This window comes from Phacochoerus africanus, chromosome X, assembly GCF_016906955.1.
Source record: "Phacochoerus africanus isolate WHEZ1 chromosome X, ROS_Pafr_v1, whole genome shotgun sequence".
NCBI classification, from domain to species: domain Eukaryota; kingdom Metazoa; phylum Chordata; class Mammalia; order Artiodactyla; family Suidae; genus Phacochoerus; species Phacochoerus africanus.
Genome location: NC_062560.1, coordinates 105,693,761 through 105,719,992, shown reverse-complemented (window position 1 = coordinate 105,719,992; position 26,232 = coordinate 105,693,761). Strand labels below are relative to the sequence as shown.

Genomic DNA, 26,232 nt, shown 5'->3' with positions numbered 1-26,232 from the left:
CTGATTTGATCCCTAGCCTGGGAACTTCCATATATTGCAGGTGCAGCCCTAAAAAGCATAAAAAATAAAAAAATAAAAACCCAGAATATAGTAAAATTTTAAACATGTACTCACAAGAACTACAAAGAAACAGTGTAGTTTTTTAAAGTATGTTAGTTGATAATTTTTCATTCTCCAATTCAAAACATGACTCTAGGGAGTTTCCGACATGGCTCAGAGGAAAGGAATATAACTAGCATCCATGAGGACCCAGGTTCGATCCCTGTCCTCGCTCAGTGGATTAAGGAGCCAGCATTGCTGTGATCTGTGGTATAGGTCGCAGTCGAGGCTTGGATCCCATGTTGCTGTGGCGTAGGCCAACAGACTTAGCTCTGATTCAACCCCTAGCCTGGGAACCCCACATGCCACTGGTGAGGAATTAAAAAAAAAAAAAAAGACTCTATCAAGTACTTTTTTCCCCAAAAGCACAAGAAATTCATCAAGGAATTTGACATTATAATTCCAAAACAAGCACGCTTGTTCCAATTTCGCTAGTTTTAAGAGAAACTTTAAGATTGTACTTACTTATGAAAAGCAGTGATTCTCTTCAATGTTGACAATACCTGATATGCATCATCTTCATCAGGTTCTTCGCCCTACGAATGTTAAGCATACCATGTTAAACATTAATAACCAAAAAAGTGAAAAATATTAGGCTATTACATTGGTGTAACTTGAAAAAAAAAAAGAATAACCTAATTAAAAACCACAAATTAATTTGTTAGTCAAAATCTAGACCTGGTGAAATTTAAAGCAATATGGCCAGAGTAATGAGTCAACACAGTTTTCATGCCCAAGAGAGAAAAGTTGAATGACAGTCTCCCTTTCATAACCTTGAAATACATCTACTCTTTCACAATAACAAATGCATTAGAAAAATAAAGTTTCGAAAATGTATTAGAGGACAAGAGATCATAAAACACAACACCTAAAGGACAAAATCTACTAAGTAAAACACAGTACTCAAAAAAGGTAGATCAGGATTCGTTTCCACTGTGCCAAGACAGGAACTCCAGGACTAGATAAGGTTTTAAATTAACCTGTCCTTTCTGGGTATGAACTTTCTAATACAGAGTAACTTACTGAAAATTTTATGAGTCTCACTACAAAAAACTAGTAATTTTTAAAAAATATTATCAAATGTATTGTAGTAAACCCCAGGTCTCTCAAAAATGCTTGTTGGAGTTCCCACCATGGCTCAGTGGTTGACAAACCCAACTAGCATCCATGAGGACTCGGGTTTGATCCCTGGCCTCACTCAGTGGGTTAAGGATCTGGCATTGCCATGAGCTGTGGTGTAGGTCGCAGACATGGCTTGGATCCCGTGTTGCTGTGGCTGTGGCATAGGCTGGTGGCTAAGCTCTGATTCAACCTCTAGCTTGGGAACCTCCATATGCCATGAGTGTGGCCCTAAAAAGACCCCCCAAAAAAGGGTGTTTTTAAACTTTAATTTTTATACAAAGTAATTCAACTTAATGAACAAACCACTGCTTGATTTTAAATTAACCTGTCCTAATCAGAATCATATCCAGACAAGAGCAGAGGCATTAAAATTTTTAACTAAGAATGTTATCATTATACATCAGCATATTTGCACAAACCTCCAATTAAGCAATATGTAGATAGCATGAAATGATTCACACAGAAATAAGAACGTTAAAGAAGTGACTTTTTAACAAAATAACTGGAAATTACAAAAGTCCCTATCATTTTTGCAGCACTGATACCAAAAGTGATGCAGAAATGGCTAAATGTAGATTTGAGTATCATAACTTTTTACTTTAATGCAAATAAATGAAACTGGACTTATTTCCAGAAAAGATAAAAAATCACAATAAAAATATAAGTGCATCTAAATTTAAGCCTTTTTGGAAATACAAGAGAAAAACAAAACATTTAAGCCTTTTTGGAAATACAAGAGAAAAACAAAACACTAAAATCAATAGTGGCTATAATTTACTATCTTTAGAATATCAAAGACCATAAAAAACTTCCAAAACATAAGGAAATATCCTACTTTTTGAGGTTACATGGATACCATCTAGCTCTATTTTTCTGTTCCATTAAAACCCTCTTCCCTAACAGCCTCTTGTTCAACTGAACCCTGGTAACTTCCCAGATTATTCTTTAAATTAAAAAAATGTGAAAGATGTTATATTTGCTTTCAGTTCTCTGAGTTTCAGATTCTTGCCACCTTCCTATTTTGGTGGAGGAATAATAGGATGACTCACAGGACAAAAAGTCTGAATGTCTTTTCTTCTTTTATTTTGAATGTCTTTTCAACATACTGCTAGGGACTATCAACAAAACTGATGAGTAACTTTGCTACTGAAGGGGAGGGGGCCACAACTGACAAAATATTTGTAATATATACCTCTTGCAGAAAATCTTCAAGAAGCCGGTTAAATTTATCTGCCAATTCATCTATCAGTTGACTTCTTGAAATATCTACTCTGTTAAAAATTGTGAACTCTTCATTACAGAGTGCATGGTAAGTTTTAGAACATGCTTCCAAAACATCTGTATCTGTGTGCTTCTCCACAATATTCCGGATCTGTCGTAATAAGGCATCCAAATGCTGCAAAATCAAAGTTTTCTTCATTAAAACTAAGATATATATGATAGGCATAAAATGACTACACAACCAGAGTGAAAAGCTTCAACTATAGTTTACAATCAGTAGGGCATATGTTTTAAGTTTTTCTAGTCATAGAAAATAAATGCATAGACTCACTGATACTTATTTCCCCAACATTAAAAGGAATTATACCATCTATCTCACAGGGCTTTGGTGAGATGTTAACACATATAAATACATATACTCCTGGAACATAATAAATGTATTCAACGGATATTAGCTACTTTCATTTTGTTATTATCCAGTTACCCACCCTCAATCTTCATAAATGATCAGTGATACAATCACATAATGAATAGGAACACAGTATGGCTGTGGGCATGCGTCAAAGGGAAGCCTCACTGGAGTTCCCTGGTGGCTCAGCAGGTTAAGAATCCAGCACTGGAGTTCCCGTCGTGGCGCAGTGGTTAACGAATCCGACTAGGAACCATGAGGTTGCAGGTTCGGTCCCTGCCCTTGCTCAGTGGGCTAACGATCTGGTGTTGCCGTGAGCTGTGGTGTAGGTTGCAGACGCGGCTCGGATCCTGCGTTGCTGTGGCTCTGGCGTAGGCCGGGGGCTACAGCTCTGATTCGACCCCTAGCCTGGGAACCTCCATATGCCGCGGGAGCGGCCCAAGAAATAGCAAAAACACAAAAAGACAAAAAAAAAAAAAAAAGAAAAGAAAAGAATCCAGCACTGTCACTGCTGTGAATCAGGCTCAAGCCCTGGCCTGGGAACATTTCTCTAAATCCAACTTATCTAAAATATGTTAAGACTAGGAGTTCCCGTCGTGGCACAGTGGTTAACGAATCCGACTAGGAACCATGAGGTTGCGGGTTCCGTCCCTGCCCTTGCTCAGTGGGTTAACGATCCAGCGTTGCCGTGAGCTGTGGTGTAGGTTGCAGACGCGGCTCGGATCCCGCGTTGCTGTGGCTCTGGTGTAGGCCGGTGGCTACAGCTCCAATTCAGCCCCTAGCCTGGGACCTCCATATGCCGAGGGAGCGGCCCAAGAAATAGCAGCAACAACAACAACAACAATAACAACAACAAAAAACAAAAAATAAAAAAAATAAAAAAAAATATGTTAAGACTAAGATATAGGTTTCCTTTTACATTCAAAGTTACAAAAACATATTTCAAAAAATTTACACATATGATAAGACAGGATGAAACAAATTAACAATTTTTCTCCAAGGTGTTTTATACACAGAAAACACCATACCTTTTCTAATCGACCAGTAGTATATATTTCCAAATCAAAGTACTGTGGCAACTGCAACAAGTTAGTCACTTTTTCAGCATCTACAGAGTACTTGAAATTAAAAAAATAATCATGTCAAAAACATCACAACAGTGGTAAGTAAGTATTATGATAAAATTCTGTGTGGCACTTCAAAACAAAACTTGTAATTTCTTAGGTATACACTTGACACTGACACAAACTTACTTTAGCTAATAACTGAGGAAGGGCCACAGCAAAAAGTTCAGTGATTTTTGTCCTGTCATCCAACTGGGTCTTCTTCTCCTTTGCCGTAAGCACCTTAAGTAAAACAACAGAGTTTCTAAGCAATTTATTATTAAGTCCATTAATACTATTAGGTACTAAAGTTTAAGATATAACAAAATAAGTAATAAAGTAACATTTTAGGAGTTTCCATCATGGCTCAGCGGAAATGAATCTGAGTAGCATCCATGAGGACACAGGTTCGATCCCTGGCCTTGCTCAGTAGGTTAAGGGTCTGGCATTGCCATGAGCTGTGGTATAGGTGGCAGACTTCGCTTGGATCCCACATTGCTGTGGATGTGGTATAGGCCAGCAGCTACTACTCCAATTCGACCCCTAGCCCAGAAACCTCCATATGCCGCGGGTGCGGCCCTGAAAAGCAAAAAAAGACATTTATTATTTATTTATTTATTTATTTATTTTTGCCTTTTTGCCTTTTCTAGGGCCGCTCCCACAGCTTATGGAGGTTCCCAGGCTGGGGATATAATCGGAGCTGTAGACGCCAGCCTACACCAGAGCCACAGCAACGCAGGATCCGAGCCGCATCTGCAACCTACACCACAGCTCACGGCAAAGCCGGAGCCTTAACCCACTGAGCAAGGCCAGGGATCGAACCCACAACCTCACGGGTCCTTGTTGGATTCATTAACCACTGAGCCACAACGGGAACTCCAAGACATTTAAAATGATGGAAACAGTAGTTCCTGTCATGGCTCAGTGGTTAACGAACCTGACTGGCATCCATGAGGATGCAGGTTCGATCCTTGGCCTCACTCAGTGGGTTAAGGATCTGACATTGTTATGGTGCAGGTCACAGACGTGACTAGGATCCCACGTTGCTGTTGCCCTGTTGTAGGCTGTCAACTACAGCTCCAATTGGACCCTAGCCTGGGAACCTCCATACACCGTGGATGTGGCCCTAAAAAGACAGAAAGACGAAAAGAAGGAAGAAAGAAAGGAAGGAAGGAAGGAAGGAAACTAAAATTTCTACTATAAAACTTGAAAACCAGAATTGATAAAGAAAGTAACTTGCACATTATTACTAAAAATAACAAACACACTGAATAATTCTAGAGGCAAATTCTATACCTAGTTAGACTAACCAATTCTATCTTTGGATGAAAGGAGAAGCAGTTAGGAAATATAGTTTAGGAGTTTATATAATAATGGGATTGAGGAGTTCCCACAGTGGCAAAATGGGATCATAGCATCTTGGGAGCACTGGGACGTGGGTTTGATCCCCAGCCTGGCAAAGTGAGTTAAGGATCCAGCGTTGCTGCAGCTGCAACTTACATCAAGACTGCAGCTCAGATCTGATTCCTGGCCTGGGAGCTCCATATGCCATGGGGCGGCCAAAAAAAAAAAAAAGTAATAATAATAGGATTGAATAGCATTTCAGCTTACTGTAAGTTTTTCCATGATCCATGGGTTATGAATTCAACATAGTAAGTCACTACCAGCAATTACAAAAACAAGGAAAAAAATAGCAAAAGAAAACAGAATGCATCACCTAAGTTTCAGAATTGTTTGATGAAAATCTACTTGAGTTTTACACAAGCACACACATACAGATGTATATTAAGTCATAACATAAAAATATGTTTGTGCTTCACAATCAAAGTTTGAAAGCCTGTGCAACTGCTGGTCTACAATACAAGCATATTAAAATTTGCAATGCTGAATTAAAATCTAATGGCAGGAAATATGAATTTCCTTCCATTTTAACAAATATTATCCTGGTTTTATCTCTAACTTGTATTAAAAGAAAAAGCAGGTCTATAAATAAACTAAAATGAATGCACCATTCTAATATGGTGCACAAGAATAACTAAATAGACATTTCTCCAAAGGAGACATATATATGACCAGCAGGCAAGGAAAAGATGCCCAACATCACTTATCATTAGAGAAATACAAATCAAAACTACAATGAGGTACCACCTCACACCAATCAGAATGGCCATCACTAAAGTTGACAAACAGTAAATGCTGCAGAGGGCATGGAGAAAAGGGAACTCTCCTACACTGTTGATGGGAATGTAAACTGGTACAGCCACTATGGAAAACAGTATAGAGGTTCTCCAGAAAACTAAATATAGAACTATCATATTATGGACTGGGAGTTTGGGGTTAGTAGATACAAACTATTACATTTAGAATGAATAAGAAACGAGGTCCTACTGTATAGCACAGGGAACTATATCCAATCTCCTGGGATAGACCATGATGAAAAAGAGAGTGTATGAGTGTGAGTGAGTGAGTGTGTGTGTATAAAACTGAGTTGTTTTGTTATACAGTAGAAATTGGCACAACACTATAAATTTTTTAAACAAATAAATAAATCAATAAAAATAAAGTGCTGCGTTATATCCAGTCTTGAAGGAAGGGACTGTCAGTGTCTCTCCTGTAATTAACTAACAAAGTATCTAACGGAAGAAATTGAGATTTCGAAAACTGCAAATGTTTTAAAATTTACTTCTAACACATATTTATAAGCAAAAATGATCTGAAAAAAATTTAAGATTCCAAAATTTGATTATATGGTTACAAATAAGAATTTTTTAAAAAGATATTTTAAAAAGAGAGATACAATTTAGAATACTAAAAATATGTCGGCATACCCTTTTTCCTGTCCCTCTCCCCACAGGAGGATGACATTCAGCTGCTTGTCTAATGGTACAAAGCATTATTTCAATCAGAGCACTCTCTTGTCTGTCCGTTAGTGCTGAAGGGGGAAAACAAACAAACAAACAAAAAAACAGAAGAGTTAACCTATTTCTTTTCCCTATATGCCACTTAAAATTATTATGTAAGTTACTTTTGCCTGTGACAGAATCTGACCTAATGTACTAAGAAAATCCCATTATTATATCACAAAAAGGATCACAGCAAGTTAAACCTTTCTTAACATTACAAATCTGTACACCACTGCTCCACAGTTTTGAGAAATGAAATATGAACAGATAAAAAGGACTTCATCTTTCTACATAGCCTAATATTGATGTATATGAAAAAATTACTCATGAAGACTTTGAGTCAATTATTTTAATGCTAAAAGATAAACAGAGCAATTAAAGTCTATTTTCAAAATTATCTACATGACAAAAATACCATAATTAAACATCCTTACCTTCCTCTCCACTAAGTGGCTCTTCCAGCAACAAGCTATTCATACATTCCCAGTCTTTTAGCAGCTCAGTAGCACAGTCCCACATGCTATCCACAAGGTATGCTGCGTGCTCATGTAACTAGAATTTAAAAAGCGTGATGTGCTCTTAGAGAAACAGCATGCTAGCCTTAAAAGAATAGAAGTTCTGTTGGCACCATGTACAAATTCAAAGAGCTATGTGTTTTTGAGGTCAAATGGAAGAAAGGACAGAGAAGAATTGCCTGAGTTCGCTGTGTATAAATAAATAAACCCTGTTAGGTAGTAACATTTCTCAAAGTAATCATTAACATGAAATAATTTTTTGAAGAGATTATATGCATGTATATTTAGTATCTCAATATAGTCATCCCTCTGTATCCAAGGGGGATTGGTTCCAGGACTCCCCTCAGATTTTCTGAGGATATTTAAGTTCCTTATATAAAACGGTATGTTATTTTTTTTGCACAAAACCTATGCTCATTCTTCTGTATACTTTAAATCATCTCAGATTACTTTCAATAGCAAACATAATGTAAATGCTATATAAATAGATGTCAATACACAGAAAATCAAGTTTGCTTTTTGGAACTTACAATCCATGATTGGCTGACATCCCTGTGGGCTGAATCTGAAATGCAGAACCCATGGATATGAAGGGACAACCATATTATATGAATTAACTACTATCAATTATAAAATATACTATGAATTTACTGTAACTTAGGGAGTGATAAAAGTTACTTAAAATATAAAACAGGGGATCACTTATCAATTCAATATATAAGCAAATCATTTTTGTTCCTTCTATGAAGCTTAAAGAGGCTCTACAGGAATTCCCTGGCAGCTCAGTGAGTTAAGGATCTGGCGTTGTCACTGTTGTGGATCAAGTCACTGCTGTGGTGCAGGTTTTGATACCTGACCCGGGAATCTCTGCATGCTGTGGGCACGACCAAAAAAATAAAATAAAATAAAATAAAATAAAAAGGCCCTACAGCTTCCCAACTTATTTTAGGGAATAAGCATTACCATGATACCAAAATCTGTCAACTTTATGGCTCAGTGGGTTAAAAACCCAACATAGTGTCCACAAGGATGCAGGTTCAATCCCTGGCCTCATTCAGCGGGTTAAGGATCCCGTGTGGCTGCCAAGAGCAGCATAGGTTGCACACGTGGCTCAGATGCGATGTTGCCATGGCTGTGGTGTAGGCAGGCAGCTGCAGCTCTGATTTGACCCCTAGCCCAGAACATATGCTGCAGGTATGGCCATAAAAAGGAATAAAAATGTATATAATATGTGTGTGTATAAATACATACATATACATACATACATATATATATGTACACCGAAAGACCAACACCCTGCCTGAAAATAGAGGAAACAGTCTCAAAAAATTCGCAAAATGAAACCAACAATATATAAAAGGATAATGGATCATGACTAAGTGCGAGTTATCCTAGAAATGCAAGTTTGGTTCAACATTTGGAAAAAATCAATCACTGTAATTCATCACAATAATGTAACAAAAGATAAAATAATCATCTCAAGGGATGAGGAAAAAGCATTGGGCAAAACTGAATATAAACTCATAATAAAACTTCTCAGCAAAAGAAGGGTCAAGAGGAAACATCCTCAATATGATAGGTAGCTATACAACATTTATAATTAACGACATAATTAATGTTGAAACACTGGATGCTTTTCACCTAAGATCAAAACAATCCAAAGATATCCATCCACTCTCACCACTTTTATTCAACATTCTATTGGATAATCTAGCCAGCACAATAAACCTGAGGAAAAAAATGGCATCAATGTAAGAAAGGAAAAAGTAAAATTATTATTATTTGACAATGATTTGATTGTATGTTACAGAAAATCCTAAGAATTTTACCTAAAACCTTTTTTTTAAATGCCATACCTGCGGCATATGGAAGTTCCCAGGCTGGGTAGGGGTCCAACTGGAGCTGCAGCTGCTGGCTTGTGCCACAGCCACAGCAATGCAAGATCCAAGCTGCGTCTATGACCTACACCACAGCCCATGGCAATGCCTTATCCTCAACCCACTGAGGGAGGACAGGGATTGAACATGAATCCTCATGAAAACTAGTCGGATTTGTTACCACTGAGCCACAATAGCAACTCCTCTAAAATTTGGCAAAATTGCAGCTAAGAAGTCAATATACAAAAACCAACTCTCTATATATTTCTATATAGAGAAACTATTAGAACAATTAATTAAAAAGCCCTAATACTGATTAAAATAATATACAAACACCAAAAATATATGTTGGGCCCCCTCAAATTATGGTGGACAGGTAGGTTTTCAACCTAAGGGAGACCTAAAAGAGCTGAATACAAAGTAAATATGTATCTACAACAACAAAAATTACAACTACCAAATAATGAGAATTAAAAAAATGACAGGTCTATGTTAATGGTTTTACATAGATTATCTCATCAGTGTTACCGAAGAAGAAATTATTACCCACATTTTTACAAGGAAAACGGGTTTAGGATTAAGTAACCAAATCAAGGTTATACAAATAAAAAATAGAGTAGGCCAAACAGTAATCAGGTCTTTCTGACTCCAAAATTCATGCTCTTAGCATTACATATAATTCATACTATTTAAGTATCTTACTAAAGTAGAAAGGTTTTTTTTGGTGTGGAACTGGTAAACTCTATTCTATCCAACACTTACTATAATATTTGGAAGATTTCAAGACTTACATCATTTTAATCCTGTTTCCAAAAATGTACCAAAGTTATTCTGAACTTAAGTGTAAAATGAACGTCAACTAACCTCACTTTCCAGAAAGAAAAAAACCAATGTCTTAACAAGGTTGGCATTTGGACCTTGTCGTCCCCTTCTTTTCATCATTCCATCCTCCTCTGGATCACGACGACTGAAGAGCCTATGATCAATGCAAGATATTTATATATATATTTTTTGGCCGCACCTGCAGCATGTGGAACTTCCCAGGCCAGGGACTGAACCCGCGCCACAGCAGTGACCCAAGCCATTGCAGTGACAACGCCGGATCCTTAACCCTCAGTGACACAAGGGAAATCCAGGATATTTACTTTTAAAACAAAATTATTTCCTAATCAAAAAAAAACCTGTCTAGATTCCATATTTAAGTATGTAATAAAGGAGTAAATGGGAACTAGGTAGGTACAATATCATCTAACATTATACTGAAGTAAATAATTGCTATAAACCTTTTCATTTCACACTTGAAGTTACCTCTATATCCAAGATTAACTTTTCAAGTTAATTGCATTGTGAAGTATTTCTTTTTAAAAAACTTTATTGCATTGTACACAACCATTTCTTTTCATAAAAGTATCACGAATAACTAATCTGTACCACTTATACACATAAATCTATGATAAACATTCTTCTCTTTAAAAACGACATATGGTTGGAGTTCCCGTCGTGGCTCAGTGGTTAACGAATCCGACTAGGAACCATGAGGTTGTGGGTTCGATCCCTGCCCTTGCTCAGTGGGTTAAGGATCCGGCGTTGCCATGAGCTGTGGTGTATGTAGGTTGCAGACACGGCTCGGATCCTGCATTGCTGTGGCTCTGGTGTAGGCTGACAGCTACAGCTCCAATTCGACCCCTAGCCTGGGAACCTCCATATGCCGTGGGAGTGGCCCAAGAAATGGAAAAAAGACCAAAAAAAAAAAAAAAAGACATATGGTTGCCTTTTATCCTTCCTGCACAATTATCCCAAAGTTCAAACTTAGTGGCCTCTTTCTATCGATATCATGGTCATTCTTCCTTATAAACAACAAAAAAGTTATCACTAGATGACAATGAATAGAAAACTATAATGAAAATGTTTTACATCATATGCTCTTTCTAATAAATGCTTCACCCCCAAATGAGCATTTTAATCAAATCTTACAAAATACAGTTTAGTCCATGTGGTTCAAATTATTCTCTTTAAAAGCCATTACAGGAGTTCCCATTGTGGCTCAGCGGAAACGAACCAGACTAGTATCCACGGGGATGCAGGTTCAATCCCTGCCCCCGATCAGTGGGTCAGAGATCCGGTGTTGCCATGAGCTGCAGTGTAGGTTGCAGACACGGCTCAGATCTGGCGTTGCTGTGTCTGTGATGTAGGCTGGCACCTACAGATCCCATTGGACCCCTAGCCTGGGAATTTCCATGTGCCGTACCAGCAGCCCTAAAAAAAAGCAAAGATAAAGAAAGAAAGAAAGAAAGAAAAGCCATTACATAACATTTTCTGAATATTTTTGGTGGGCAGATAATCATATTGCTATCTATACTACCTCATCTGAGATGTTAAATAGCAACATAAAAGTAAAGAAACTGAAGAACTCTGGGGTTCTATATCAAACTGTTACCAAGGTACTCTAAGTAAAACATTTTACTATTTTCAAAAATACTTTTTTGGAGTTCCCGTCGTGGCTCAGTGGTTAACAAATCCGACTAGGAACCATGAGGTTGTGGGTTCAATCCCTGGCCTTGCTCAGTGGGCTAAGGATCCGGCGTTGCCGTGAGCTGTGCTGTAGGTCGCAGACGTGGCTCGGATCCTGCGTTGCTGTGGCTCTGGCGTAGGCCGGTGGCTACAGCTGCAATTTGACCCCTAGCCTGGGAACCTCCATATGCAGCGGGAGTGGCCCAAGAAACGGCAAAAAGACAAAAAAAAAAAAAAATTTTTAAGGGGGGTGGGGATAAGTAAAAATGGGCTTAAGATCTGTACTGAATAATCTGCAAATAAGTTATATTTATATATATTTTAATATGTTATAACAAATTATTGACATTAAATATGCTTCAAAAATCAGCAACAGAACTATAGCTTTACTTTTTGTAGAGAAATTCTCCAGCTGCTACTGCTACTGGCCGATGAGCTGAATAAACAAGATGATAGACATTTTCACAATCTTCTGCAGTGAGAACTTCTTCACTACTCCTGAAAAGACATAAGAAATAGCTATTTTAAAAATAATGCTGCAGGAGTTCCTATTGTGGTTCAGCGGGTTAAGAACCCGAGTAGAATCCATGAGAATGCAGGTTTGATGCCTGGCCTTGCTCAGTGGGTTAAAGATCCAGTGTTGCTGTGCGCTGTGGTGTAGGTCATAGACACAGCTTAGATCTCGCACTGCTGCGGCTGTGGTGTAGGCCAGCAACTGAAGCTCTGATTAAAACCCCTAGCATGGGAACTTCCATATGCAGCTGGTGCAGCCCTTAAAAAAAAATTTGCAATTTTAAGCACACTATGTACAAAAATTAACACTCACATTAAAAAATAGTACAATTCACTTTTAAACTTTTTTTTTTACAAACTCTTTTAAAAATCTGTTTTAAGAAGAAATCAACCTTATTTTATGATCATTTATCAGTAAAAGCTTGGCCTGACAAAAGAGTTGAGTATTTTCTTAACATCTAAGATCAGTGGGAGGTAAAATTAGAGTGAATACCAAGGGTAAAGAAATATATGCTGAAGAGAAATAACAAAGTGACAAGTATGTTAAAGGAACATGAAAACAAGAGGTAGGAAAAAAGTGGTGGCATGCTAAGAGCTTAAGAGTTAGAAATCACAAAAAGAAGAGAAAAAAAAGAGTTAGAAATCACAGACAACACTTTGCATGTATTTCATAGTAATATTAAGAGGCAAATTGCAACATTAAGTTATTAACACCTCAGTTATCTCACAATGATGAATAACAATACTTCATTTACCATGAATATACAAAACAGCATATTAAGGCAACATAAATGGATTTTTACAAATAATTAAAATTTAAGTACCAAAGATATTTAATTACAATCACTGGAAAAATCTTACTAAAATGTAGTGCTCATTTTCCTGATCTTATTTTAAAAGAACAAAATAAATTTAACAAAATCTTGGTAAATCAAAGTCATTATCAGGCCCATCAGCCACAGTTCCCCAGGGTAAACATTGTTGAGGTTTTCCCTGGCAGAGGCTGCATTTTCAGTACAGGCCTCTGGCACCTCTTTCCCCCCAATACACTTTTAGTCTACTGTGAGATAAACTAAGTTTTTATCATTATATGTAAATTAAAAATCATAGGACCATCATCAGAGGAAAAAGCCTAAGGATATAAGGATATTAAACAGTTGAGGAGCTCAGATCCTTCTTAGTTTTCTATTGTGCCCAAGGTTTCCAGAAGCCTGACGTCTAAGGAAATACTACCTTTTTTAAGAAAAATGAAACCAAAATGTTAAAAGTTTCAAAATCATTTTAACTCTATGTATAATGCTTCATCATTTTTGGACAGACCACTTGTGTCGTTTTATAATTATATATAGAAAGAATTTATGTGTGTATGTATATATAGTATCGAATCGATTAAAGTATAGCAAATGTGTAGTAGTTCACTCATTGAAAATAAGTAAGGATAAGGAATGTACCTGACAAGTTTCAGTTATCTCACACACACATACCTGAAACAACAAAAATGGCTGTCTATTACCCTTCACTAAAATGCCAGAAACAAGAAAAGATACCTACAGAGTATTACAGAGGAAGGGGGGGGGGGAGGAAGTTACAGAAATATGAGTACTATTGTATTATTTATTTCAGGATCTTTCAATATTTTTATAAAATATGTATATAATCGTTTATAATTTTTAAATCCAATTAAATATTAAAGAAAAATGCAATAGTTAAGAATGCTCAAAATCTCCCCTAGTTAAGCAAATTCTCAGAAAATGTCAGTGCCGGGAGTTCCTGTCGTGGCGCAGTGGTTAACGAATCTGACTAGGAACCATGAGGTTGCGGGTTCGGTCCAGTCCCTGCCCTTGCTCAGTGGGTTAACGATCCCGCGTTGCTGTGGCTCTGGCGTAGGCCGGTGGTACAGCTCCGATTCAACTCCTAGCCTGGGAACCCCCATATGCCGCAGGAGCGGCCCAAGAAATAGCAACAACAACAACAACAAAAGACAAAAGACAAAAAAAAAAAAAAAGAAAATGTCAGTGCTCCAAGAGTGGTCTTTTTAATGACTGCAATGTAGTTGATCACATATGAATGAGGTTAACCACCACATCTCACAAGACTGCTGAATTAAATGAGATAACCCGTATAAGGTGCTTGTATTATCTTACATATGAACTTATTCTTCCTTTATTAATAATCACCTATGGAGTCCCTGCTGTGCTACAACTCAGTGGCATTTTGGGAGTACTGAAACGCAGGTTCGATCTCCAGCTCGGCACAGTGGGTTAAGGATGTGGCACCTCACCTACCACTCAGGCCTGATCCCTGGCCCGGGAACTCCATTTGCTATGGGAAGGCCCAAAAAAAACCAAACAAACAAACAAAAAAAACTTATCTAAGGTATTTCCAAAATTCTACTATAGCTATATTAGAGACTGTGAGCATTTTAAATTTTGAAGAGATACTGCCAAGCTTTGGAAGAGTTTATACCAATTTATAGTCCCATCAATAATATATAAGGGTCTGTTTTTACATAGCCCTCACCAACATAGGGTATTACCAAACATATTCTGTATCTTTGTTAAATAGGTAATAAATGGTCTCATTTAATTTATTTTTTAATAAATGGTCTAATTTTATTTATTTTTTATTTTTTAGCTACACCCATAGCATGTGGAAGTTCCCAGGCCAGGGACAGAACCTGCACCACAGCAGTGACCCAAGCCACAGCAGTAACTAAACCAGGTCCTTAATCCGCTGCATCACAAGAGAACTCCTGGTCTCATTTTAATATACATAACTCTAAGTGTGGCTAAACATCTTTTCGTATGTTTAAATTTTTTTTTTTCCTGTCGATGATCTGGTTCCTAACCTCTGAATCTTTTCCTAATGGGTTTCTGTTCTTTTTATTAATTTATTGAAAGTGACTCCTCTCCTATGATGCAAATATTCTGCCCAATCTGTCATTTGTCTTCTGAGTTTATATTTTATGTCATATACACATTTTAGTTTTTGTTTGTTTTTTAGAGCTGCAGTTGCAGCTTATGGAGGTTTCCAGGCTAAGGGTCGAATGGGAGCTGTAGCCGCTGGCCACAGCAATGCTGGATATGAGCCATGTCTGCAACCTATACCACAGCTCACAGCAACACCGGATCCTTAACCTACTGGACGAGGCCAGGGATTGAACCTGCATCCTCATGGATGCTAGTCAGATTCGTTTCCACTGAGCCACAATGCTAACTCCCATTTTAGTTTTTTATGTAGTTAAAATCAGTATTTTTTTTTTGTCTTTTGTCGTTGTTGTTGCTATTTCTTGGGCCGCTCCCGCGGCATATGGAGGTTCCCAGGCTAGGGGTTGAATCGGAGCTGTAGCCACTGGCCTACGCCAGAGCCACAGCAACGCTGGATCCAAGCCGCGTCTGCAACCTACACCACAGCTCACGGCAACGCCGGATCGTTAACCCACTGAGCAAGGGCAGGGACCGAACCCACAACCTCATGGTTCCTAGTCAGATTCGTTAACCACTGCGCCACGACGGGAACTCCTAAACTTAGTAATTTTTAATGTCTAGGTTTTATGTCATGCTCAGAAAGATGTTGCTCAGGCAGTTTACATATAAAAATAAAAACGTGAGTTCCCATTGTGGCTCAGTGGTTAGCAAATCCTACTAGGAACCATGAGGTCGTGGGTTTGATCCCTGGCCTCACTCAGTGGGTTAAGGATCCGGCATTGCAGTGACCTGTGGTGTAGGCTGCAGACGCGGCTCAGATCTGGCATTGCTGTGGCTCTGGCATAGGCTGTCGGCTACAACTCCAATTTGACCCCTAGCCTGGGACCTTCCATATGCTGCTGGTGTGGCCCTAGAAAAGGCAAAAAAGACAAAAAATAAAATAAAATAAAATGAAAATGTTTACTCCTCCCCATATTTTCATCTAGCACTTTAATGGTTTCATTTATTTACATTTAGATATTCTATCCACCTGGAAATCATTTCTATATAAGGAATGAAATATGAATCAATTTAATTTCCCCCCCAAATAGAACCTAGTTGTAATAAAACCATTTATTTTTCTGATAGGAAACCACGTTTACCCTATACTAGGTTCCTGGATACATTTACATTTGTCTTTATTCTGTGCCACTGATTTCTGTCTATTCACATACCAGTACCAAAATTTAAAATTACTATGGTTTTACAATATGACTTAAAATCATACTGGGCAGTCGTCTCTCTTTTTCTTTAAATCAGAATGTTGCCAGCTACTTTTTTGTGATGAATTTTCCATATGAGCATGCTATGATTTAAAAAAAAAAAAAAAAAAAAAGCTGGAGTTCCCATCGTGGCTCAGTGGTTAGCGAATCCGACTAGGAACCATGAGGTTGCCGGTTCCATCCCTAGCCTCGCTCAGTGGGTTAAGGATCTGGCATTGCTGTGAGCTGTGGTATAGGTCGCAGACGTGGCTCGGATCCCACATTGCTGTGGCTCTGGTATAGGCCGGCAGCTACAGCTCCGACTAGACCCCTAGCCTGGGAACCTCCATATGCTGTGGGTGCGGCTCTAGAAAAGACAAAAAAAATTTTTTAAATAAATAAAAAGCTGTGAAATGAAATTGGGTCATGTTAACAATCTAAATATCCACTGATAGATGAATGAAAAAATCAACTGTGGTATACACATACAATGAAACATAATGAATCTCAAAAAAGAATGAAACTCTGATAAATAATATAATACCGATGAACTTTGAAGACATTATGCAAAGTGTAATAAGCCTAATACAAAAGGACAAATATTGAGGTAACTAAAATAACCAAATTCAGAGATAAAAAAGAGAACAGTGGTCACCAGGGGTTGGGGAGAGAGAGGAATGAGAGACAGTGTTTAACAGCTACAGGGTTTCAGCATGAGATGATAAAAAAAGTTCTGGAGATTGATAATGATGATGGCTGCACAACAATATGAATGTACTTAATGCCATCCATCTGTACACTTAAATATGTTTAAAACAGTAAATCGTATCTTATATATATTACCCACAACTTTTTTAAAAAGGAAATAATTGAACTGCATCACTCTTACACTTTAACATAATGGAATGTTTTAAATTCAGATTGTTTAATGAGAAGTTTCAGTAAATACTAATTTCTAAACGTGACAAAATATGATAAGCATATTTAGTATACTTGAGTGTTTAACTTTAAATTAGATAAATGTAAACCAAGTGCTCTAATGTATTATTTAGATATCTAGTCATTATCAATACACAATAAATACATACTTACTGTAAAACAAGAGTGAGTAATTTTATTGCTTGTACTGCAACATCATATTCTTTGTCAAGGGTCATAGACACAATTCTATCCTAAGAACAAAGAATTAAAATATTCTTAAAGGGAAAGCAAGAGAAAAATACTTTCAAATAATTGGTAATTTTTAAATACTTAAAATAATACTAACCTTGAACCGACTGGTAAATAGCTCCAGTTTGGAGTTAAGTTCTTTGTTATAATAAAGCCCTTGTAGAGCAGTGAGACATTTGAGTCTTACCTCACCTTGCTGAAACAAGAGAAGAAAATACATTAAAACTTGGCATATTTTCAACCTGAACATTCAAGATAATATACAATCTTTTATACTACTTTCAAATATGTTCTATACAATAGCATTTCTTCAGAAACTCACATCTTGGATAATGCAAAAAGAGTAATCAAAATATACATTTAAGAGTAAATAACTTTGGGGGTCACTATTTCTGTAAGTCAAATGAAAAGTCTTTGAAAATTTGTTCAGAGCAGTACTATTGTGAATGACGATAGTAACTTTTATTTCACAGTAAGTTTTCCTTTACAGAAGGTAATATTTGTAAAGGATATATACAAAGAACTTCAAGGCTAGTGAAGAGGCAGCATAAGAGAAAGGTAGATGAATACTAAAAATAAAAAATAAAGGTCAGATGCCAAATTGTAATTGATAATCTGGCTAAGATACATGGTTATCAAGAAGATCAAAATTTTTAGAACATTTTATATATATAGCACTTATATATTAACAAAGTTAAGAACTCCTACTGCTGTAAGAATTGGCTCAAATCGTCATCTACATGATCCTAATGATTCAGTACAGAAAAAGTGACTCAAGACTGAAGGCTAAATAAGAGGCCAGGATTCAAAGATTCAACAATCTAGGGGACTTTATTTGACACAGACCGTATTTTCATGTAGCAGATAGAAGGGAGAGAAGCCTACAAGAATGCACTCCCATTTATACTTACATTACATGCAGATAACTCACTATGAATGAGAGCTGAAGATAGCTATGCCAATGTGTACAAAGACAAGCAGCCTATAAGGTCTATCTTACCTTATCATGCATAGTCCAACCAACATATTTTAAATAACTGTCATTAAGAAAGGCATCACTATACATTTTCATCCAAATGCCAATTTCTTCAATACAAATAGCTCGGATTTCAGCTATTGCATCGCTACATGGAGGAAGGAAAATTATGCATATTAGTGCCAGATACCTCAAGGACTTGTGGTTCATTTAAGCAATGCCAAATATTTCATACCAAATATAAGTATAATACTATCTCAAGTATTACTGGATGTTAAAAGAGAATTGAAACATGGCCTCTGAATGCCAAGAGCTTAGTCTAATTGTCAAAGCTATAGTCAAATATTATCACCATATAAATATTTTAAGTTAAATAAAACTACCAACAAAATTTGATCCCCACCATGCCATAACCCAGCCTTTGCTCACACCTGCTGGACATGGCATGTACAGAAGACAGTAGGAATACCAGTCTGGTTAGAGCATAATTTTCCAGGTGAGAACCAGTTACACATAATACTGAGGCCAAGCTCAATTTGGATCTGAATGACAGACTAAATTATTTTAATTTCATCCTGTAGGTACTGGTGAGTCACTCAAAGCTTTTGAACAGAGGAATAATGCAACAAAAGAACATTTTAAGTAAACTTCAATAATCTCTAGGCATGAGAATGATGAGGGAATAGACTAAGAGTAACGGTGACAACAGAAATAAAAAGGTTAAGAATGGATAAAAGGATATTACAAAGGAAGTATTAACCTGATTCAGCAACTGCTAAGTTGAGGAAATGACAGAGAAATTGAATAAAAATGCCACCAACATTTAAATAGGTTACTGCAGAAATTGTGGTGATATTGCCTGTTTCTTTTCTGTGTTCATTCAAAGTAAAGGAAACACCTCACTTAAATCTATCCAAATTTTCCCACTGATAATCAAATGGAAAAGGAAAGCATCAGGGATCAGTAAGTACAGTCTTTACTAACTTAATTCATCCAAAAGCAATGAAGTATTATGCACCTTGACTCCCAAGAACAGCAATAACTTCCATTTGCTGGGAATCTACAAGTCGAGCATAACATTACTCCATTTTTTAGACAGGAAACAAAGTTCAGAGCAGTTAAAGAAGCTTGCCAAGAGTGTATCGATCGTGGAACAGCTTAGATTCTAACTCTGATCTTACTTTAACCTTATTTCGACTAAATTTATACTACCTAAACCACTAAAATATTCAAACTTGAATAGAAAAAGAATTACATAGAAAAAACTGTCCTGACTTACCGGTATCTATGTACAAACACTCCCTTAAATATTGCATTCATCATATTTTCTATTTCATCTTGATTTTCTTGAAGCTGAAAAAACACATCATTTCTTTTCAATTGTAATGGAAGACAACCAAAAGAACATCTAAAAGTTGTTCTCAACACAAATGCAGTTTTCTCCAGTGTTTTGGTGGCTATATCCATCATTAATTCTACTAGATGAAAGTATCCACATAGAAAAATTAAGAGCCATTGCATATCAGGTAGTTAAAGTCCCTTGACCCTGGAATATCTGTACGTGGCTTTTAATGTTTAGCTGGTAGATTAATTTTTTTTGTATGCTCACATACTACCATTGTGTAAAAGTTCCTACTCTAAGCACAGGGAACTATATTCATAATGGAAGATAATATAAGAAAGGGAATGTGCATATGTGTATGACTGGGTCACTTTGCTGTGAAGCAGAAGTTGGAACAACATTGTAAATCAACTATACTTTAATGTTAAAAAAAACTGAGGTTCCTGATGTGGCGCAGCAGAAACAAATCCGCCTAGGAACCATGAGGTTGCGGGTTCGATCCCTGGCCTTGATCAGTGGGTTAAGGATCCTGCATTGCTGTGGCTGTGGTGTAGGCTGGCAGCTGTAGCTCTGATTCAACCCCTAGCCTGGGAACCTCCACATGCTGCAGGTGTGGCCCTAAAAAGCAAAAACAAACTAACAAACAACAACAAAAAAAAAACAAAAACTAAACAAACAAAAAAAGCAAAGCAGTATTTATTCAGGTTCAACATGGCCTTGCAGAGCTGGCTGAAATTCTCAAACCAAATAATGCCAATAGAGTCCCATCTATGATAACAAACTTTGCAACCACATCTAAGTAATCTCCATCCTCAAAAGTGAGATAATGCACCTCCAATTAAATATGATGGAAACAACTCTGATATCAAAAGTAACTCTAAATAGGAGTTCCCATTGTGGCTCAGCAGAAACCAGCCCAACTAGTATCCATGAGGATGCAGGTTCAATCCCTGGCCTCACTCAGTGGGTTAAGGAACCAGTGTTGCCGTGAACTATGGTACAGGTTGCAGATACGGCTTGGATCTGGCATTGCCATGGCTGTGGCATCGGCCAGTGGCTACAGCTGCAATTCAACCCCTAGCCTAGGAACCTCCACATATGCCACAGTGTGGACTTAAAAAGACAAAAAAAAAAAATTTTTAAATCTTTAGAAAAAAATTTTAAAGAAAAAAAAAAGGAGTTCCCTCTGTGGTGTGGTGGGTTAAGAATCCGACTACAGCAGCTTGGGTCACTGCAGAAGCATTCTATCTCCATCCTGGTGCAGTGGGTTAAAGAATACAGCATTGCAACAGCTGCAGCTCTGCCAGGTAACTTTCATATGCCGTGAATGTGGCCAAAAAAAAAAAAAGAAAAAAAGAAAATAAGTCAACTAGCGCCTAGTCAAAGAACAAAAGGGACTTGAGTAAAATAACTTGGGGAAAAAAAAGTCTACTTGCTAAATATTTTTGAGAGAAACAAGGCTCACTTGAAATAATCAAGTAAACATTTCGAATCTTGGTTGAATTATCTACTCCCATATATTTTCAATTAGGAGCTTAAGAGTTATAAGAAAAACCTTTCAAAATTTAAACAACAATTAGGTTTTAGAATTATGTTGCGTATTTTTATAAAAAAATTTCTTTTCATGAATATAATCTAACATTTCCCAGGAAACAAAAAAAAGCTCAAATAAACAACCTAACTTTATACCTAAAGCAACTAGAGAGAGAACAGACAAAAGCCCAGGTTAGCAGAAGGAAAGATATCATAAAGATCAGAGCAGAAATAAATGAAACAAAAATGAAGAAAACTACAGAAAAGATCAACGTAACATTTCCAAATAATGATAACAAAGGCATGCACTTGTATTCATTAGCACAGTCAAAGACACAGGTGGTCTTCTAACATGTTAAAAAACTTAACTCAACCCAGAAGTATTATTTCGTGTTTGTACAAGAATTTCAATCTCAAAACTCTTTTACCTATATTATCCACTCATTCTATATTCAGAATCTTAGAATTAAGACATAATTTCAAGGACTAAGACATGCATTACGTTCAGCTAATAAATCATCCAATAAAATTAACTAAATTAAGGGGCAAGAAAGTCAATTCTTCATTTCAAACCACAGTTGACCCTTGAACAACATGACGCCTGCAGGTGCCGACCCTCTGCAGCTGAAAGTCCAAAAATAACTTGGTTGGCCCTGTGTGTGTGGTTGTTCCTCTATATCCACAGTTTCTCCATGTGTGAGGTTCCATGACCGAAGAGTCAACCAACTGTGGGTATTGTAAGTAAGTACTGTGATATTTACTACTGAAAAAATTATGTCTAAGTGCAGTTCAAACCTCTGTTGTTCAAGAGTTAACTGTACACAAAAAAGATGAGGAATTTAGGCATGGGGAAACATGGCAAGATTTTTCTAGCTTTTCTTGAGCAGGAGCATTAGAAGTTATTGGCTATCTCAGAATTAACTGACTTTAGCTATAAAAAGTCTATCCCCCCAAAAATGTCAAAACCAAGTAAGTACCACTGCAGATATTTTAACTCAAGTGTACTACCAACTTTTGTTTGTTTGTTTGTTTGTCTTTTTGCCTTTTCTAGGGCCGCTCCCATGGCATATGGAGGTTCCCAGGCTAGGGGTCTATGCCAGAGCCACAGCAATGCAGGATCCGAGCTGCGTCTGCAACCTACACCACAGCTCATGGCAAGGCCGGATCCTTAACCCACTGAGCAAGGGCAGGGATCGAACCCACAACTTCATGGTTCCTAGTCGGATTTGTTAACCACTGAGCCACAAAGGGAACTCCTATTACCATCATTTCTGAAACATCAGACTTTGCCTATTAGAAATAAAAATAAACATCCCCATATCAGATAGAAAAATATTAGAAAAATATTATATCACCATGGAAGGTGGAATTTCAATCAAAAATACATCAAAAGGTTTTATTTATTTTTACTTAGCATAAAACTGAAAAAATATTTTCCCCTTCAAAGTTGAATTTGGTGGTCAGTCATTAATGTTAACCAATAATTTCCTACACTACAAAAAAGAAACAAACAAAAAAGATTATGACACCATAAATAGTTTAAAAGTTATTTTTCAAATTGATTTCATCTAAGTGAAACCTCATTTCATCTTGATAATAAGCTGAAGGAGGAAGTTAAGAAAGCTATTTTCATAGTAGAGATGAACAACACCAAAGCATAAAACAACCCGTCAGACTGGCTCAGGACTCCTTAACCCTTGAACTCTTAATCCCAGCCCACAGAAAGAAAATATACACAGAATGTATTGTTGGCATGGATAATCAACAAAAATAAGCTAGACATATAAATAACCTGAAACATGTTATTTATATTTTTCAAAAAATTTTATCTGATGAACTAGCAAAGTCATATCATAATTAATGGTAACCAAGTTGGTCACAAATTGATAGCTTAAAGATTTAAGACAAAAATTTACCTCTTTCCGCTTCTGCAGCAAAAGTTCTAGCCTCTCGTTGGCTCGTTTTCCAATCATTTTATTCCTTTCTGCCTCATATTGTCTTTGTGTATTATCCATGTTAATGCTTAGATTTAGTGCCACATTTACCAAAGCTGTCATCAACTTCATAGCTATTTTTAAATGAAAAATGTTGAAATTAGTCTCACAGATGCAAAAATTTACAATTTAAGATCAAATTAAGAGAAATTAAAAACAAGATGGGCTGTTCCACTTCTAACAGAAAAGAAAATACAGCTGCTACAAATAACAACAGCAATAGTAAAAGAACAGCTAATGTGTTCTGAATATTTATTATATGTCAGTCAATTACCTATGTTAAATACTTTTCATGCATTATCTCCTAATCCTTATAAGAGCCCTCAAAGTTAAATATTATCCTCATTTCATTCATGGAGAACCTGAAGCTCAGGGAGATTAAGAAATCTGCTTCAGATTATGCAATTCATATATGTATTTAAACCAAGATTCAAAACTAGATAATGTGACTCTAGACTAGGCTCAAATCCCACTATTTTAATGGTATGTCCCTTACAACAATTTTTTTTCAGAGATCATGATTCACCTCCTAAATAAATTTTGATCCATACAGCAATCATTTGGGGGGGGGGGATATGGAAGCATATAGAAGTTCCCAGGCTAGGGGTAGAATCAGAGCTACAGCTGCCAGCCTACGCACCACAGCCACAGCAACACCAGATCTGAGCAGTGTCTGCGACCTACACCACAGCTCACAGCAATGCCAGATCCTTAATCCGCTAGCAGAGCCAGGGATCAAACCCACATCCTCACGGATACTAGTTGGGTTCGTTATCACTGAGCCCCAACAGGAACTCCTTAAGTGCTTTATCAAGTACAATGTATAGAAATGTTGGAGCGTCTTATCAGTATTTTATTTCCTTTCACTTTATTACATATCATCATAAAGACAATGGTGAGATTAGGAAAAACAGATCTAGATAAAAAGTCAAAAGTACAAAGAGTAAAATATCACTCAATAAAGCGCTTTTCAGGAGTTCCCTGGTAGTACAGTGGGTTAAAGGACCTGACGTCGCTGCTGTGGCTCAGGTCACTGGTCTGGCATGGGTTCTAACCCTGGTGTGGGAACTTCCCCATGTCATAAGTGTGGCCAAAAATGTTTAAATAAAAAACAAAGCATTTTTCATCAGAGTTCCTCCAAATCTCCATCTTCTGTTATTGAACTCTTGCTCCTGAGACAAGACTCACTGCCTATGATTAGAAATTTATTAACTGAAGTATCTGATCATTTTATGCTTTTTTTTTTTTGGTCTTTTTGCCATTTTCTTGGGCCGCTCCGGTGGCATATGGAGGTTCCCAGGCTAGGGAGCCACAGCAATGCAGGATCCGAGCCGCGTCTGCAACCTACACCACAGCTCGCAGCAACGCCAGATCCTTAACCCACTGAGCAAGGCCAGGCATCAAACCTGCAACCTCATAGTTCTTAGTCGGTTTCGTTAACCACTGAGCCACAAAGGGAACTCCATTTTATGCTTTCTTTAGCTTAGTCCAGACTATTTCTCAGATTTGGTTCATTGCATGACATTACAATACAAAACTAAACCTAATTTGTGGCTAATGCCTCTCTTTAAGAGATTTTCAATCTTGCGCTCTGAGCTATTCCACATCCTCAGCAAACCAGTCTGACATTCTGATTTTAAATTATTCACCTTATGCCCTCAAACATGTTTTAATTTAATCATTCAAGTTCTTAATACTAAAGTTACCTAAATTCATACAGCAAGATCACATTCACATTCTGTGACCTCAAATCTGAAAACAAAACCTACAGGGAAATTGTCTGTGTTTTATTTTTTTAAATAGAGGGTTTAGCAAAAGTACATCTTTAATCACAGCTTTCATTCTTTGGAGAAATACTCTAAAGGAAAACAATATTTCTTTGAGTTTTCCACTGTGGCGCAACGGGACAGGCAGCATCTTGCAAGCGATGGGACTCAGGTTCAATCACCAGTCCAGCACAGTGGGTTAAGGGGCCAGTACTGCTGCAGCTACAGCTTAAGCTACAACTACGGCTCAGATCTGACCCCTGGCCCGGGAACTGTATATGCAGTGTGGAGATCAAAAAAGAAAAAAATATTCCCACACTTAGAGAATGAAAATTTTTTCAGAAACCAAAATATTCTATCACTAAGGCTTAGAATACTTTATTTAACAATTAATGTCTAGTCAATTTAAACTCAAACCAAAAAGCACACATTCAGTAACAGTATATGAACGATTTTACCTTTGGCACAAAAGAGAAACCGGAAGATTTATCACTGTTCTAGAATTAATCATGTGAGCCTTAAAGTGTAACTCATTTCATTAAAATTTAAAGATCAAAGAATTTGACTCAGCCTATGTTACTCAGAAACACAAGAGAAATCAACTTTCTGTGGTTAAATAAGCATGATCCTGTCCGGACCATCATACCAGCAGGGAGTATAGATAGCAGAGACTATGCATAAAGGCCATTTAGAACTACATATCCAAAGTCTCAGTTTTCGCAAATTTGCTGTCAATATTGTCCTTGATAAAACACATTCCAAGGACCCAACACCTCTTATCCTATCCACCTCTTCTCCCTTTCTATAGCATAGTAATGAGGTAGGTTTATCATAAGATTAATTATAGCATCCCTACACAGAATCAAAACTGAAAATACCATCCATTCCCAGTAATTCATGGGGTCAGGAGAAGAGGAGAGAATGTTCTCTTAGGGGTTACTTTACAAACAAAATTATCCACAGAAAAGAAACTCATGGACTTGGAGAACAGATTTGTGGTTGCCAAGGAG

General features: G+C 37.1%; 1 protein-coding gene across 8 annotated transcripts in view; it reads right to left on the bottom strand.

The window, feature by feature from the left end:
* Positions 1-26,232, bottom strand: part of STAG2 (stromal antigen 2) — a 138,897-nt gene that overhangs the window by 41,257 nt on the left and 71,408 nt on the right. For all 8 annotated transcript variants that reach the window (XM_047765856.1, XM_047765852.1, XM_047765857.1 and 5 more), the window contains exons 8-20: positions 23,379-23,530; positions 19,867-19,940; positions 18,612-18,735; positions 17,709-17,807; positions 17,534-17,613; positions 12,151-12,258; positions 10,114-10,225; positions 7,292-7,409; positions 6,783-6,886; positions 4,105-4,197; positions 3,880-3,969; positions 2,414-2,617; positions 565-635 (exon numbers count right to left, since the gene is read on the bottom strand). In XM_047765856.1, the coding sequence (XP_047621812.1) occupies positions 565-635; positions 2,414-2,617; positions 3,880-3,969; positions 4,105-4,197; positions 6,783-6,886; positions 7,292-7,409; positions 10,114-10,225; positions 12,151-12,258; positions 17,534-17,613; positions 17,709-17,807; positions 18,612-18,735; positions 19,867-19,940; positions 23,379-23,530 (1,429 nt within the window). The remainder of the gene's footprint in view (positions 1-564; positions 636-2,413; positions 2,618-3,879; positions 3,970-4,104; positions 4,198-6,782; positions 6,887-7,291; positions 7,410-10,113; positions 10,226-12,150; positions 12,259-17,533; positions 17,614-17,708; positions 17,808-18,611; positions 18,736-19,866; positions 19,941-23,378; positions 23,531-26,232) is intronic.